The 13,617-nt window shown below is 55.0% G+C and overlaps 5 protein-coding genes across 5 annotated transcripts in view; 2 read left to right on the top strand and 3 right to left on the bottom strand.

Annotated features, from left to right (window-relative positions):
- Positions 1 to 2,447: 2,447 nt before the first annotated feature.
- ACA1_018140 (leucine-tRNA ligase) lies at positions 2,448 to 6,373 on the top strand (the record flags this gene model as incomplete). Its single annotated transcript, XM_004335710.1, is given in 9 exon segments — positions 2,448 to 2,719; positions 2,733 to 2,785; positions 2,800 to 2,886; positions 2,981 to 3,060; positions 3,153 to 3,720; positions 3,810 to 4,266; positions 4,373 to 4,544; positions 4,625 to 4,986; positions 5,110 to 6,373. The coding sequence occupies 9 exon segments, from the start codon at positions 2,448 to 2,450 to the stop codon at positions 6,371 to 6,373; spliced, it is 3,315 nt and encodes a 1,104-aa protein (XP_004335758.1).
- Positions 6,374 to 6,890: 517 nt separating this feature from the next.
- Positions 6,891 to 7,097, bottom strand: ACA1_018130 (uncharacterized protein; the record flags this gene model as incomplete). The annotated part of the gene is made up of 1 exon (XM_004335709.1): positions 6,891 to 7,097. The coding sequence occupies one exon, from the start codon at positions 7,095 to 7,097 to the stop codon at positions 6,891 to 6,893; it is 207 nt and encodes a 68-aa protein (XP_004335757.1).
- A 1,570-nt stretch (positions 7,098 to 8,667) lies between these two features.
- Positions 8,668 to 10,151, bottom strand: ACA1_018120 (uncharacterized protein; the record flags this gene model as incomplete). The annotated part of the gene is made up of 4 exons (XM_004335708.1): positions 8,668 to 8,966; positions 9,072 to 9,368; positions 9,465 to 9,621; positions 9,693 to 10,151. The coding sequence occupies 4 exons, from the start codon at positions 10,149 to 10,151 to the stop codon at positions 8,668 to 8,670; spliced, it is 1,212 nt and encodes a 403-aa protein (XP_004335756.1).
- A 387-nt stretch (positions 10,152 to 10,538) lies between these two features.
- ACA1_018110 (uncharacterized protein) lies at positions 10,539 to 11,051 on the top strand (the record flags this gene model as incomplete). The annotated part of the gene is made up of 3 exons (XM_004335707.1): positions 10,539 to 10,560; positions 10,633 to 10,927; positions 10,988 to 11,051. The coding sequence occupies 3 exons, from the start codon at positions 10,539 to 10,541 to the stop codon at positions 11,049 to 11,051; spliced, it is 381 nt and encodes a 126-aa protein (XP_004335755.1).
- A 1,620-nt stretch (positions 11,052 to 12,671) lies between these two features.
- The window catches only part of ACA1_018000 (betalactamase), a gene marked incomplete at both ends in the record, with an annotated part of 1,779 nt that continues 833 nt past the window's right edge, over positions 12,672 to 13,617 (bottom strand). The window contains 5 exons of the mRNA XM_004335706.1: positions 12,672 to 12,814; positions 12,900 to 13,067; positions 13,134 to 13,310; positions 13,385 to 13,463; positions 13,532 to 13,609. Of these exons, the coding sequence (XP_004335754.1) occupies positions 12,672 to 12,814; positions 12,900 to 13,067; positions 13,134 to 13,310; positions 13,385 to 13,463; positions 13,532 to 13,609 (645 nt within the window). The remainder of the gene's footprint in view (positions 12,815 to 12,899; positions 13,068 to 13,133; positions 13,311 to 13,384; positions 13,464 to 13,531; positions 13,610 to 13,617) is intronic.

The raw sequence follows: 13,617 nt of genomic DNA, 5'->3' as shown, positions 1-13,617 counted from the left end.
GCTCTTCATTACCCCTTCCACAGCTTACTCCTTTTTAGAAATATGCTGACAACTCATCACATACACATACACAATACTCATACAGGCCTCTACACCATCTTCATCAGTCAAGCAAACAAGTCCTATACCTTCAATCCAGAGTCACTGCTGGTCCAGGACATCACCAAGATTCCCAAGCTCATGGCCTACAAGAAGCCCTCCCTCATCAAGAGGTGGAACCCAAAGTGGGTCCACATTGCTCCTCAAGTGCATCAACTGAGTATGTATTTTGTTCATGTAACTTGGTGGCACATTTCCTACCAACAATAGGTCATGTCTTCTATCAGCTTGTCCTCACTGCCTACACCTCCAGCACCAAAGCATGAAGCATTCTCAACTACACTCCACTTCATGCTACTCCACTTCATGCCTGCTTCCATCTCAACTTCAGCTACCACATCAACAGAGCTTCTGCACAACCAAACAAAACCAAGACCAACATCATCACAAGTGCTATCAACAGCATCCTCATTCACTCCAACCCATCCACCATCACATCCTGGATTTCAGCAGCCCAGACTGTGGTGCATCAACTCACCTCATCCAGTACCTCAACTTCTTCTCAACCTTCACCCCACTCTTCCACAGCATCAGCTCCTAGCACCCCTGCACAGGTTTTCATTCACCCATGCCCTTTTTTTGTCATGTACATGTACACAATGAAATATATCACTTACTCTCAAAATCAGTCCCAGCTGTCAGTGCTGGTGTTTGCTGGGATCTGAAGTCTTGAAAAGGAGGATGGCATTGGGGGCTGGGTGCACAATAAAGTCATCCCAATCATCAGTGGATGGTGAGTAGAGGCTCTTGTTACACCACAGGCAGAGCCCAGTCAGGCTGTAACAGTGGCCAGGGTCAACAGCACTCCAGTCATTGCACCACCAAAGTTGGTAACCCAACACTTGCATCACTCACACTTGTACATTTTAACAGCATCAAAGTGTTCCATGGTGGTGGGCTTGTGTGATAAGAGGTTGGTCTTGGTGGCCCAGGCAAGGATGAGGGCGCACTCAAAGTGAGTATAAAATCAACCAAGAGGGAAGGGAAATTAGGAAGGTCACAAGGCAGGATCCAAGATCCATTGTTTATTTTTTATCAGGAACAACAGCAGCAGCGCCATCCAGGCACCAAGTGCTGCTGTTCCAAAAGGGTTTACAGCCTGTCACAGCCCACAAGCATGTGTGCAGCTGGGAGATGTGTGGATTGTTCCTGCACAAGAAACTTGTGGTCATTTGAAATGAGAGGTCCAGTCATTTTGAAAAGTGATTTTGTTTGTGAGTTTAAGCTCATAAAAATGGTTTTGATAACACAAAAATGGTTTTACTTTAACAATAACATGACAAAATTGGATGCATCTTGAGATATGGCAGATCAAAATTCCATCATAATGAGAGATATGATACTGTAACAGGGCCAGCAGTCAAAGTCAAATTAGTTTGGTGTGGTTGGCATAATGTGAGGATTACTGGGGTAGCCAGTGTTCTTTATTTTATTGGCATGGTGGTGATTGTCATTGAGCACACACCTAGTGGAGGAAGCTTTTTTTTGATGAATTGGGAAGTGAACAAAGGAGTTTATCTTAAAAGTTGGAAAGATTGGAAAGACAGAGTTTAGTATTCACTCCTATCCACATCAGAACCAGAGTGGAAAGGGGAAAGTGACCCAAGGTCAGGCAATTGGTCACTGTCAGAGTTGTGGCTTCTGTCCCTGCTCTGACTCCTGCTCTGGCTCCTGCTATTGTGGTGCTTGTGTTGTGATCCATGGCTGTGCTTGTGGTGGTTGTTGTGGGGTCTGCTGTGTCTGTGGGTGTGGGTGTTGGTATCCTCATGATCTCAATGCTTTCTCTTGTGTGATGGTTCTTAGTAGGGGTTGTGGAGATGGCACCTGTAAGCCCAACTGACATTCTTGCCACAGAGACCCCCTCAATGAATGTTATGGTGCCCCCCTTGCTCAATGCCACAACTCATGTTCCCAATTGATCAATGCTGTAAATGTACTTGATTTTGACACACAACCACCATGTCAACAAGAGGGCAATGAATGCAAACACAAGACACACCTATAGAATCCAAGCATTGCATCCACAATCTGTTGCTCTTAGATGAGCAATACACAAGGAACACAATGTTGCCCCCCTCCCTCTCTGTTCTCTCTTCTTTCTCACCTCCCCCAACATTCTCTGCAATTTTTCCAAGGTCACCTTCAAATTTTGAAACACATTTGGCAACATTTCACACTCAGCCAAACATTTCAAAGCTGCAACAAAATTGTGCTGACGTGTGGGAGCGATCGCCCGACAAGACCCACGATGGATGTGTCCTCTTGGTTTTTTCTGGGGTTTGATTCGCTGCGGCTTGTCTTGGCAAAACAAAAAGCACATGCGTGCATCTCGCTCTCTTAAACAAAAGATGGAGGCCTCATCGCAGGAGACCACGCCGGTGCAACCTCAGGAAGTAGCGGGCGAGGCTGCGCCCCCCACGAAGAGGAGGGAGCCCATGTCCTATGCGAAGCGCGATTTTTTGATTTCGATCGAGAAGGAGATTGCCAAGGATTGGGAAGAGACGAAGCTATGGGAGACGGATGCCCCCAAGGAGGGCGAGGCGGATCAGCCCAAGTATATGGTCACGTTCCCGTACCCTTACATGAACGGCCACCTTCACCTGGGCCACACCTTCACGTTGTCCAAGGCCGAGTTCGCCGCCGGCTATCAGAGGCTCAAGGGCAAGAGGGTCCTCTTCCCCTTCGGGTTCCATTGCACAGGTATGCCCATCAAGGCTTGTGCCGACAAGATCAAGCGTGAGATCGAGCAGTTCGGATGCCCACCCAAGTTCCCCGCGGTGGCTGTCGGTGTGTATCTGCCCGCCCACACACACACACACACACACGCGTGTTTGATTAATTGTTAAATTGTTTATTCGTTTTCGTGTGGCTTTCCGTGCAGGCGAGACCACTGCCGCTGAGCCCGTTCCCGAGAAGAAGAAGAAGAAGAAGGCCGAGCCCACCGCTTTCCATTCTAACAAGGTAGCGCTAAGTCCTTCATCCCCAAAGCGGCGCGTCCTTGAGTGTGGTCTCTCTGTCTCATCAATGTCATTCTCGTCTTCACACCTCAACAGTCCAAGGCCAAGGCCAAGGGCAGCGGAAGGGACAAGTACCAGTGGGAGATCATGGAAGAGATGGGAGTGCCTGAGAGCGAGATTCCCAAGTTCGCCGATGCCCAGCACTGGCTTTACTACTTCCCTCCTTACGCCATGGAGGACCTCAAGGACATGGGCGCCTGCGTCGACTGGCGTCGCTCGTTCATCACCACCGACGTCAACCCCTACTACGACTCGTTCGTCCGCTGGCAGTTCGAGACCCTCAAGGCCCAGGGCAAGGTCCGGTTCGGCAAGCGATGCTCGATCTACTCCCCGTTGGACGGACAGCCTTGCGCGGACCACGATCGCTCGAAGGGAGAGGGAGTGCTGCCGCAGGAGTACACTCTCATCAAGCAGGAGGTGCTCGGCCCTCTTCCCGAGAAGATGCAAGTGTTGGAGGGCAAGAAGGTCTACCTCGTGCCCGCCACCTTGAGGCCGGAGACCATGTACGGTCAGACCAACTGCTACGTTCTCCCCACCGGTACCTACGGCGCCTACGAGATCAACGACACTGATGTCTTCATCTGCGGAGAACAGGCCGCCAAGAGTACGACCATCACTTTGCGCGTCCACGTCTGTGTGATGACCCGCGTGTGACCTGTGTGAACCCGCCCATGTATTCGTTCACAACCGCAGACCTCAGCTTCCAGGGCCACTCCAAGGAGTTCGGCAAGCCTGTGCGCTTGGTAGAGCTTACCGGCCAGGACCTTATCGGTCTCCGCCTCAAGGCTCCTCTTGCCAAGTACGAGGCCATCTACGTGCTCCCCATGCTCTCCGTCTCGCTCGATAAGGGCACCGGCGTGGTGACCAGCGTGCCCAGCGATGCGCCCGACGATTATGCCGCCCTCATGGACCTCAAGAACAAGGCGCCCTTCAGGGCCAAGTACAACGTCACCGACGAGATGGTGCTCCCCTTCGAGGTGGTTCCCATCATCGACATCCCCGAGTATGGCGACACTGCCGCCGTGACGCTTTACAATGAGCTCAAGATCGCCAGCCAGAACGACAAGGACAAGCTCACCATCGCCAAGGACCGCGTCTACTTGAAGGGCTTCTACGATGGCGTCATGAAGGTTGGACCTCACGCCGGAATGTACATTCTCTCCCGTCCGGTTGAAACAGTCGTTTTTTCAATATGGTGGTGCCCTGTGGCTCATTCGGATGATACCATATCTCTCGGTCCCGTTGGCGTTCTGCAGGAAGGTGCAGGACGCGAAGCCTCTCATCAAGAAGGAGTTGATCGACGCAGGTTTGGCCGTCGTGTACAGCGAGCCCGCCGAGACCGTCATTTCGCGTTCAGGTGACAAGTGCGTGTGCGCCCTCACCGATCAGTGGTACATCGCCTACGGTGAGCCCGAGTGGCGTGCCCAGGTACCCTCCACCCTCCACCTCTCTCCGCCCTTCTGCTGGCTGTCTTCTGCTCACTCGCGTCTAACATCCGTCTTGTTCAGGTGGAGGCCGTCTTGAAGGACATGGAGACCTACGGTACTGAGACGCGGCATCAGTTGGAGAAGACTCTCGATTGGTTGAAGGAGTGGGCGTGCTCGCGCAGCTACGGCTTGGGCACGAAGCTCCCGTGGGACACCCAGTACCTCATTGAGTCGCTCTCCGATTCTACGATCTACATGGCCTACTACGCCGTCGCCCACTTGCTCCAGGCCGGCAGCCTCGACGGCTCCGTCACCGGTCCGGCTGGCGTCAAGCCCGAGCAGCTCACCAACCAGGTGTGGGACTACATGTTTGCCCGCGGCGACCTCCCCGCCGAGACCACAATCCCCGTCGAGACCCTCAAGGCTCTCCGCCGAGAGTTCGAGTACTGGTATGTCAGTATTCCTCACCCACCACCACCACCACCACCACCACCACCACCACCGACCTTAGCGATTCTCCGGTGCCGTTCCGCTCACCACCGGAGGGTGGTTTTCTATGTGGGCAGGTATCCATTGGATCTCCGCGTGTCAGGCAAGGATCTGTTCAACCACTTTACGTTCTTCCTCTACAACCACGCCGCCTTCTTCCCCAAGGAGCAATGCCCGCGGAGCGTGCGCGTCAACGGCCACATGCTCCTCAACGGCGAGAAGATGGCCAAGTCGACGGGCAACTTCCTCACCTTGCGCGATGCGATAAAGAAGTACTCCGTGGACGGCATGCGATTCGCCCTCGCCGATTCGGGCGACACTACAGAGGACGCCAACTTCCTCGACGAGACGGTGGACACCTGCGTGCTCCGCCTCTACACGCAGGTCGAGTGGATCAAGGAGACCATTGCCGGCTTGGGCACCCTCCGGGAGGGCGAGCCCACGACCTTCTTCGACCTGGTCTTCCAGAGCGAGATCAACCGCGCCATCACCCTGACCGATGGCAACTACGAGCGCATGAAGTTCAGGGAGGCCCTCCTCACGGGCTTCTGGAACTTGCAATCGGCGAGGGACAACTACCGCCTGGCCGAGAAGCGAATGAACCGGAAGCTCGTGGAGCGGTTCATCGAGGTGCAGACCATCCTGCTCGCGCCCATCTGCCCGCACTACTGCGACTACATCTGGACCAAGCTCCTCCACCGCGCGGGCTCCGTGCGCCAGGCCTCCTGGCCCGCGTCGGGCCCCGTCGACGAGGCGCTCCTGGCCCAAAACGACTTCCTGCAGCAGGCGCTCCACACCTTTTGCATCCGGATCCAGAGCACACGGGAGCAGTTCGTGGACACGGCCAACGGCTACGTCTACGTGAGCGATGAGTTCCCCTCGTGGCACCGGAAGGCCATCAAGGCCCTCCTCCCGCTCTTCGACTCAGCCACCGGCGAGTTCGAGCCCGACTTCAAGAAGAAGATCTCCGACGCCCTCAAGGAGGACCCCTCGCTCAAGCCCGACACCAAGAAGGTCATGAACCTCGTCGCCGACATGCCCAACCGCATCAAGGCCGAAGGAGTCGCCGCCTTCAATCTCGCCGCGTCCTTCGACCAGTTGGCCCTCCTCCACAGCAACCAGGAGTTCTTGCGCGAGAAGCTCGGCCTCGCCGCCCTCACTATTTATTCGGCCTCGGACGCCGACGCCCCCGACCACGACAACAAGAAGGCCACCGCCGTCCCGCTCAAGCCGGTCTTCACCTTCGCCGGCGAGAAGAAGAAGGTCGAGAAGAAGCCCGCCGCCAAGAAGCCCGCCGCCACTCCCAAGAAGATCCAAAACCCGCCTAAGAGCGCCAACTAATCGTTACCCTTGCCTCCGGCCGAACCATCAAGTTTATTGTCACCCAACACGCACATTTTCCTCTTTTTTTTGCTGTAAACAGCACTCTCAGTACTTGAAGCTCGCAATGGGTTGTTTATGTTGGAGGTTCTTTCCAGAAGTTCGGCGTGTTTGAGTGGCTGACTCGCGAACGGATTGCGCCGCTTCACCGGAGGATTGAGCAAGAACGGATCCGTGGCTCGGTGGATCGCCAACGCCGTTCACCCCGGCCGCGATCCAGGCGATCCGATCCGGCCACTCGAATCCGTTGGCGAGCATCCACTGGAGGATCTCGACTTCGTCGTTCAGGGTGACGACGCGACAACGTCCCGCAATCAGCGGCACACTCCGGCGATCGGAGGGCGGCATCAACCGTCGCCGATCACCATCCGCAACTTTGCTTCCAATCATGTCGTCCATCTCGTGGTGCGCAGAGAGTTTATTTTTGTTGGCAAGCAAAGGCGATGGCCTGTGCATGCATCGCGTCCAATAGCTCGGCTTAGGCATCCTTCAGGATCCAATCGGCCAGATCCTGAATGAGAGACACGATTTCGTCGACCAAGGGGCGTTTGTCCACCTCCTCCCATGCCGTGAGATCGATTGGTTGTGATGCTGTCTGGCACACTTTGGCCATGGTGTCCAGCGTGTTGAGGCGGGTGATGATGTCGTGCTTTGTGGATGTGAAGGTCGTCGCCACTTCGTTCATCTTTGCGTGTGCCGATGTGCGCGTGATGTGGTCTCAGCCTTGGCTGCCCAAGTGAGTCCACAAGGCAAATAAATAGCAAAGAGAAACATCTGTTTGGCCATTTCACAACAGGCAGGGACGATGAAAGTGCAGGCAAGATGCTTGAAGGAGTTGCAAAGGTGACAGCACAATTCTTCCTCCACAGATTCAAGCAAGGCGTGGTGGCTGGATGTGCAGTGCTGGCACTGGGTCCATTGGGATTTGCAATGCTGGCCCACACATCTTGGATCCTGGCCTTTGCCCTGTTTGGATGTGGATCTCTGATCATGGTGATAGAGCTGTGGCCCAAGACCAATCCAGTCTACTTGTGGATTGCAGCTACACACTTGGTTCTCTCATGGTGGGCCTTCTGATGATCTGAAAACCAAAAATCATGGCTCTGATTGGCTGATGTGTTTATTGTAGCATGGGAGTGTTGGTGATTCATTACAGCAAAATTTGAATGTCCAAGATGTTGGCCAACCAGGAAGATGGTATGGCTGCCTCTGTTTACTGTGATCATTTGTTTTCATGGCAGCCCTGGATCTGATGGTGATCTGACAATTGGCATTGCTTGGGATTGTGAAGTGCAGAATCCTGAGGAGGATCTTGTTGGGTATGTTGTGTGTTGTTGTCATGGGGTGTGGGTTTATTCTTGAATGCACTGACTGTGCATTGTGGATGGCGATCAGCAATGCTGGATGCTGCCTGTTGATTACTGGCGTCCTGCATGTGCGCAGTCCCAAGTGGTGTGATCTATGGTGCAAAACCCTAACCTCATGAATGCCTCACTGTTGATGATGGTGTTGTAATCCAAGGTGATGATCCAGTCCAGGATGCAAAATCACAAAACTGAATTGACACATTGCAGCCTGCTCATGAGTACATAAGGAGATCTTGTGGTGCTGTAGGGGAGCACCATTCTGCCCAAATGCTGTTCTTAAAGAACACAGAATATCCCTAACCAGTTCATCACACTTGTGATGGCCCAAGTGATGACATCCCAGCAGCTGTGCATTTTAACAATTGGCAATGGCACAAGTTTCTCAATTGCTGCAATTTTAGACTTCCCCTGTCAGATCACCTTGATTCCATGGTGGTACACAGTGAGGATGTATCCAGATGATTGTATGTGGAGATGTGAGATCATGCTCCATGGCATGCATGATGATGTCATCACACATGATGCTATCATTGTTGGCCAACACAATGTTGTACAGTTGCATGAGTTGCTGGTTGGACATGTGTTGCAGCTCCATATTCTCAACACAAATGAGACTAACTCCACATTCCTGGCATACCTTTAATTTAGAATTTTAAAATATTATTGCAAGTGTACATGCACGCCTCCTCCCGTACGGGGTTCAAGTCTTGCCCCAACGTCTGTGTCTCTGGAGGTCTTGGGGAGGACACTTTTCTGGTGTGATTGGAAGAAATTCCAGAGATTATCCTTGACTTCACACTGCCCGACCATGCCTGCCCAACAAGAATGGGCTGAGCAGGTGCATAAAACAGAAGAATGCACTGACATGAAGCTCACTCGTCTCCTGCGTCACTGCTGGCTGGTGATGGGGCTGGCGGTGGCTGCACCGGTGAACTGGTTGAGGGTGAACGTGTAGAGCGAGAGGTTGCCGTCTTGGCAAGCCGTCGCGGGGAAGACGAGGCATTTGCCCAGCAAGGCGTCGGTCACTAGCATGGGAGCGCCGAAGTTCACCTGCTGCTCGGTCTGGAGGATGAACTCCAATCCAGTGTCCGTGGTGCTGACCAGCCCGCCAAGGCCCACCACAAAGCCGTCCCAGAAGTTAAAGGCCGGCACAGCCCACGTTGAGGTTCTAGAGAAGTCCTCCACGTCTGATGATATCCGAGAGATGTGAGACGTGTTAGGCCTGTGGCCAACATCAGACAACAACACCGCACGTACACACACACACACACACACACACCGTTTGGGCGTACCTGAGTTAAACACCCACTTGGTGTCACTGAGTGTGCCAGTGAAGCGGGCGGCGTCGCAGTAGGCTCCGCCTGAGCTCGACATGTAGAGCTGGCTTGAGGGGTTGGCCGCCAGCGCGTGAACCTCGCACCCGCCGCTGTTCAAGGTGACATCGCTGGCGAGCTGGCGGAGGTAGACCGAGTCGAGGGTGAAGGTCAGCGTGCAACCGGCATTGTTAGTGGAGCCGCACTGTGTCGCGTTGCGGCTGGGTCCGGCCGCCAGAACGTAGCCCTCGTCCGACGTGATCGCCACCTTGCCGCCTGTGCGCACGGCCAACCACAGGTTCGGTCGTCATCAACCAGACATGGGGAAGAGGAGGAAGTTTGAATGGGTAGGGAGGTGCTTCTTGAACGTACCAGAAAAGGGCAGGCGTACGCCTTCGTAGCTGCCGCGGGCGAGATCAAAGCGCAGCAGGTGCGTCTCCCAGTCGACCGTCTTGGGTTGGGTGAGCAAGTAGAGCGCCTTGGAGCTAGTCACCACGTCGTACACTCGCACCGACCCCAGAGGGTGGAACTATTGACCCCCCCATTAAGTCTCACTGCTTTGACTCATTGAAGCTGGGTCGGGGGCCGTGAAGCTTCTACCTTGAAGGATGGGGAGCCGCCCCAGGGCTGATTAATCTCCAAGACGCTGGACTGGCCGAGGCCGTTGTTGCGAGCGAACACCAGGTAGAGCCTGCCCCCGCTGTAGGCGGCGCCCTGAAGCTGCGCGTTGGAGGCGGCCATGTGGGCCACGGGGTTGGTGCGCAGCGAGAGCGGCGTCTCGGTCGTGCCCCACACGTCAGTGGCGTAGAGTTCGGCCGACGAGCCCAGCGTGAAGATGATGCTCGGCACCCCCGACTGGCCCTGGCCGATGCTTAACGCGCCTGACAGGGCACCGAACGGCTGCTCGAGGCACTCGGCGGCGGTGGTGGCCGCCGGCTGGACCAGTGACGGCGATGGGGTCGGTGTCAACGCCGCCGAGAGGGCACCCGGTGCGCAGCAGAACGCCAACAGCAGCGCGATAAAGGGAGCGACGACTTCGAGCGGGCAGTGTGAGTGCATGGTGGTGAAGAAGAAGAGACAAGCTTGGCGGAACTTCGACAGAGTTTTGGTGTACCTGTGGGCGCGATCGGCGGAGATAGATCAGCTTTCAAATAATTGTTGGTAGGCCTAATCTTCTCTGGATGTTCTGCTCGCAATCGAGCGAGGATTTCTTTTTGTGTCTCAACCAATAGAAACAGAGCGTAGAAGGGCGAAACTTTCTTGGCCATTCTTCACCACCAGGGGGTGCTCAAAGCCTGGAAAAAACCAGGCGTATTGACAGCATTGACATTTGAGCTGCACGCGGGACTCCGGAAGAGAATCAACTTCTACTCCAGCCGGGGTCTTGTTCTTCAGTTTTTTTGGGCCACTCAACATCTGTTCTTCTCTCCAGCCTCCAAGTGACAGATGCACTTCACACCTACTTGTGGTACGGACCATGGCAGCCATTTGGCGCGCGCGTGTGTGGTGTGTGTTCTCATGACTTCAGTGTTCCTCCCAGTGGCTTCATTGGTCATCCTTTGGGCGCTCCTTGCGGGTGCTACGGGGAGCCCGATTAGCGTGGCCAACGTGGACTTCTGTCGGGGTGACTGCGTCGAGAACATGGGCGTCCCGCAGTGTGCCAGTGGAGTCCTCTTCACGAGCCGAATCGGTGCGTGTGTCACGGGCCAGTTCAAGGATTCGACCGCGAATATCTTTACCAGCCTCGTGGTCCACCCCGTTGCGAACTCGTCCAACTACGCGCTGGACTTCTACAGCGCCTATGAGTGCCGCATTCTCCTACAGACCAACGGACCGTGCGTGAGGGACTCCTGCTGTCCCACCTCCTTCAGCATTGGTTGGGCGGCGGTGGGCAGCTTCATTGTTCGCAATGTAACGGCTTCTCCCCGTGGCGAAAATGCCCCCATTCGGCTCAACTGAGGCCTCCTTTGAACACCACCAGGGTAATAAATCTTATGGAGTTTTTTGATTGGCAGTGCTCAGGGACGAACATGGCCTGCTCATCGAGGGATCTCTGGACGAGCCACGGATCTGTGCTTGCTCGGATTGACGTGCTGGGATGGATGAGTTTGCACATGATGAACGTTTATTTTGTGCCCACTTTGCGTGGGGTTGGAAGCCGAGGTGCTCGCGGAGCACCGCATTTGACCTTGCATGCGAGAACATGGAGGAGGCGCTGGCGACACCACAACTCGTTCATGAGCTGTCGAGATGGATGGGCGACGTGGAGGTGGTGTCGTCGAGGTGGGTGTGCCGCACCTGGCGCGACGTCATGCCGAAACCCGAGCTCGAGCCCGAGCATTGTGCCTTCGAGCTGGTCGAGCGCAATCACGCTCAAATCCTCGAGTGGGCGATCGGACGGGGTGCGGGATCGATGTCGCCTGGTGCGAGCGGTTCGCGCTCAGGCAGGGCCATCTTGAGGCCGCCAAGGTGATGGTGTCGGCGGCCGGCTTCCGGTTCGGATCGTGAAACACGGCGTTGCAACACGGTCACTTCGAGATGGTCCGATGGCTGCGCAAGGAGCACGGCACGCTGTATTTGTCGGTTGGTTGGATTCAACAGAACCGAAAAACGATGTCGGAGCACTTCACGTTGACGCGGGAACGGGGAGGTGACGGCGGAGAGGCCGGGCCGGCTGGAGCGGGCGGTGCGAGTGGGCGGTGACACGGTGGGTGCCGGCCGAGGGACCCTGGCTCGGCCAGGGCCACTGGCGGCGGTGGGCGTGGACGCGCTGGAGCAGCAGCAATAAACCCTAAGAGCACTTTTTCGTTTGGATCCGCAGTGGTGATGCTCGGGTCGCGGCTTGGTGGGGGATCCTGGGATCCGAGTGCTTGAGACACAACCAGTTTTTGCCGATGCTAACGACAGGTTATTTGGGTGGGGGTCGGCGAGGGTGGTGTCAACAACAGTTGGCGGTGGCGGTGAGGATGCGGTGTCGCGGACTAGATCGAGGGCCGTCGGTTCGTGGTTGGTTGGTTGTGGCGTGGCACCAACGGGTGTGGCGCGGATCGTGGGGCGTGCCGATCCGGTGGTTCCGAGATGGGTGGCACTGTGCGCACAACAACGTTCGGGCGGTGGCGGTGGCGTTTTGCCAGATGGTTTAGGGTTAGGACACTCAAGGTTTAGGGTTGTTTGGGGGGGTGACGGCACCGACCGAGGCCGGATCTTAGGGTTTGGGGTGAGGATCCGAGGGCGGACCTTAGTTCCGTGACAATGACCGGTGGTGTGTGGTGGCCTCCCTCGTTCTGAGACAACACCTCGGATCGTTGGGGGGGGGTCATGATCCGGCTCAATCACTCTCTCGGTGTGCTGCCACTAGGGTGCTCAGTGATGTGTGTGAGTGATGCTTTGTTTATTTCATCACAATTAGGGGGGACACCGTGTCTTCCACCTGTCCACACCACCAGGACAAAGAAATTTTTTTATTATTAAAAAATTGTGAATTGAAACTACAAGATGGCCAGCAAAGAGAGCAGTCTGACACCAGGCTGTACCAGGTAATAGTGGAATGATGAATGGTGATGTAATACTAATGACTGTTCACAAGGCATGATGAAAGATGAAGCCATAGTAGAGCCCCTTTAGCTCAAAGGTGGTAGCCACACCAGTTGTGGGGTTCATGGTGAAGTAGACTAGTTGGTTGCCTCCACCAAGGACCTCCTCACACAGATCAGGATGGGTGGCTGCTCATCATTCAATGGGTAAGTGAGAAGCAGATCATCATCCACCAACCCCAACAGGGGCAAAACAAGAGACAAGGGAACGCACAGGAGATGGCCACTTGAAGGATCAGCTGGTTGGGGTCCTTGTTGAAGGCCTCATAGTAGTCCAGGAGGGCTGAGAAGAATGGGGTGGTGCCATGCCCAATGTAGATGGTGATGAGCACCCTTGTCCTGTTGGTCTCATCCTGAATCAACCTCACGTCCGCAGTGATTCCTGGCGATCATCAATGATGAGGACTCAAAGGAGAACGCACACTCTGCATGGGATGGATGTGGATACCTTGGAAGATTGGGGGAAGCGGGTCAGTGTTGTACGCCTTGTACGATCCAACAATGTTCTGGGGATGGGGCGGGAGGGCAGGAGGGACTTGAACTTGGCTCAGAAGCTGAGTTAGTGGAGGAACCAGCACAGCGTTCGCCTGTAGCGCTGCAGTAAGTGCCGGTCCACCAAGCCCGCCTGTATTCACAGTTCGTGCATGTGTTAGGGTGAGGTGCATCCTGACGGGCAATGGAGGGGGTCCCAGTGCGTACCATTCATCAACACCGCTACGCCAAGCTTGAGTTCGGGGATCATCATTATTTCAGCAGTATAGCCAAACACCGCTCCGCTCTGATTCACATTCACACGGGTTACCCTGCGGCCATCATTCAAGAGAGATGGGTGTGGACGCGCTGCACCTTTCCCTTTTGCCAGTAGTTTGGGTTTCCTGGATAGGTCAAGAGTAGATTCTCCCAAGGCATGCCCATGGAGGTAAGCTGAAAGA

Source organism: Acanthamoeba castellanii (assembly GCF_000313135.1).
Source record: "Acanthamoeba castellanii str. Neff unplaced genomic scaffold scf7180000083885, whole genome shotgun sequence".
Classification (NCBI taxonomy): Eukaryota; Discosea; order Longamoebia; family Acanthamoebidae; genus Acanthamoeba; species Acanthamoeba castellanii.
Note: the sequence above shows the minus strand (reverse complement) of the source record. Positions and strands in the feature narration are given on the sequence as shown.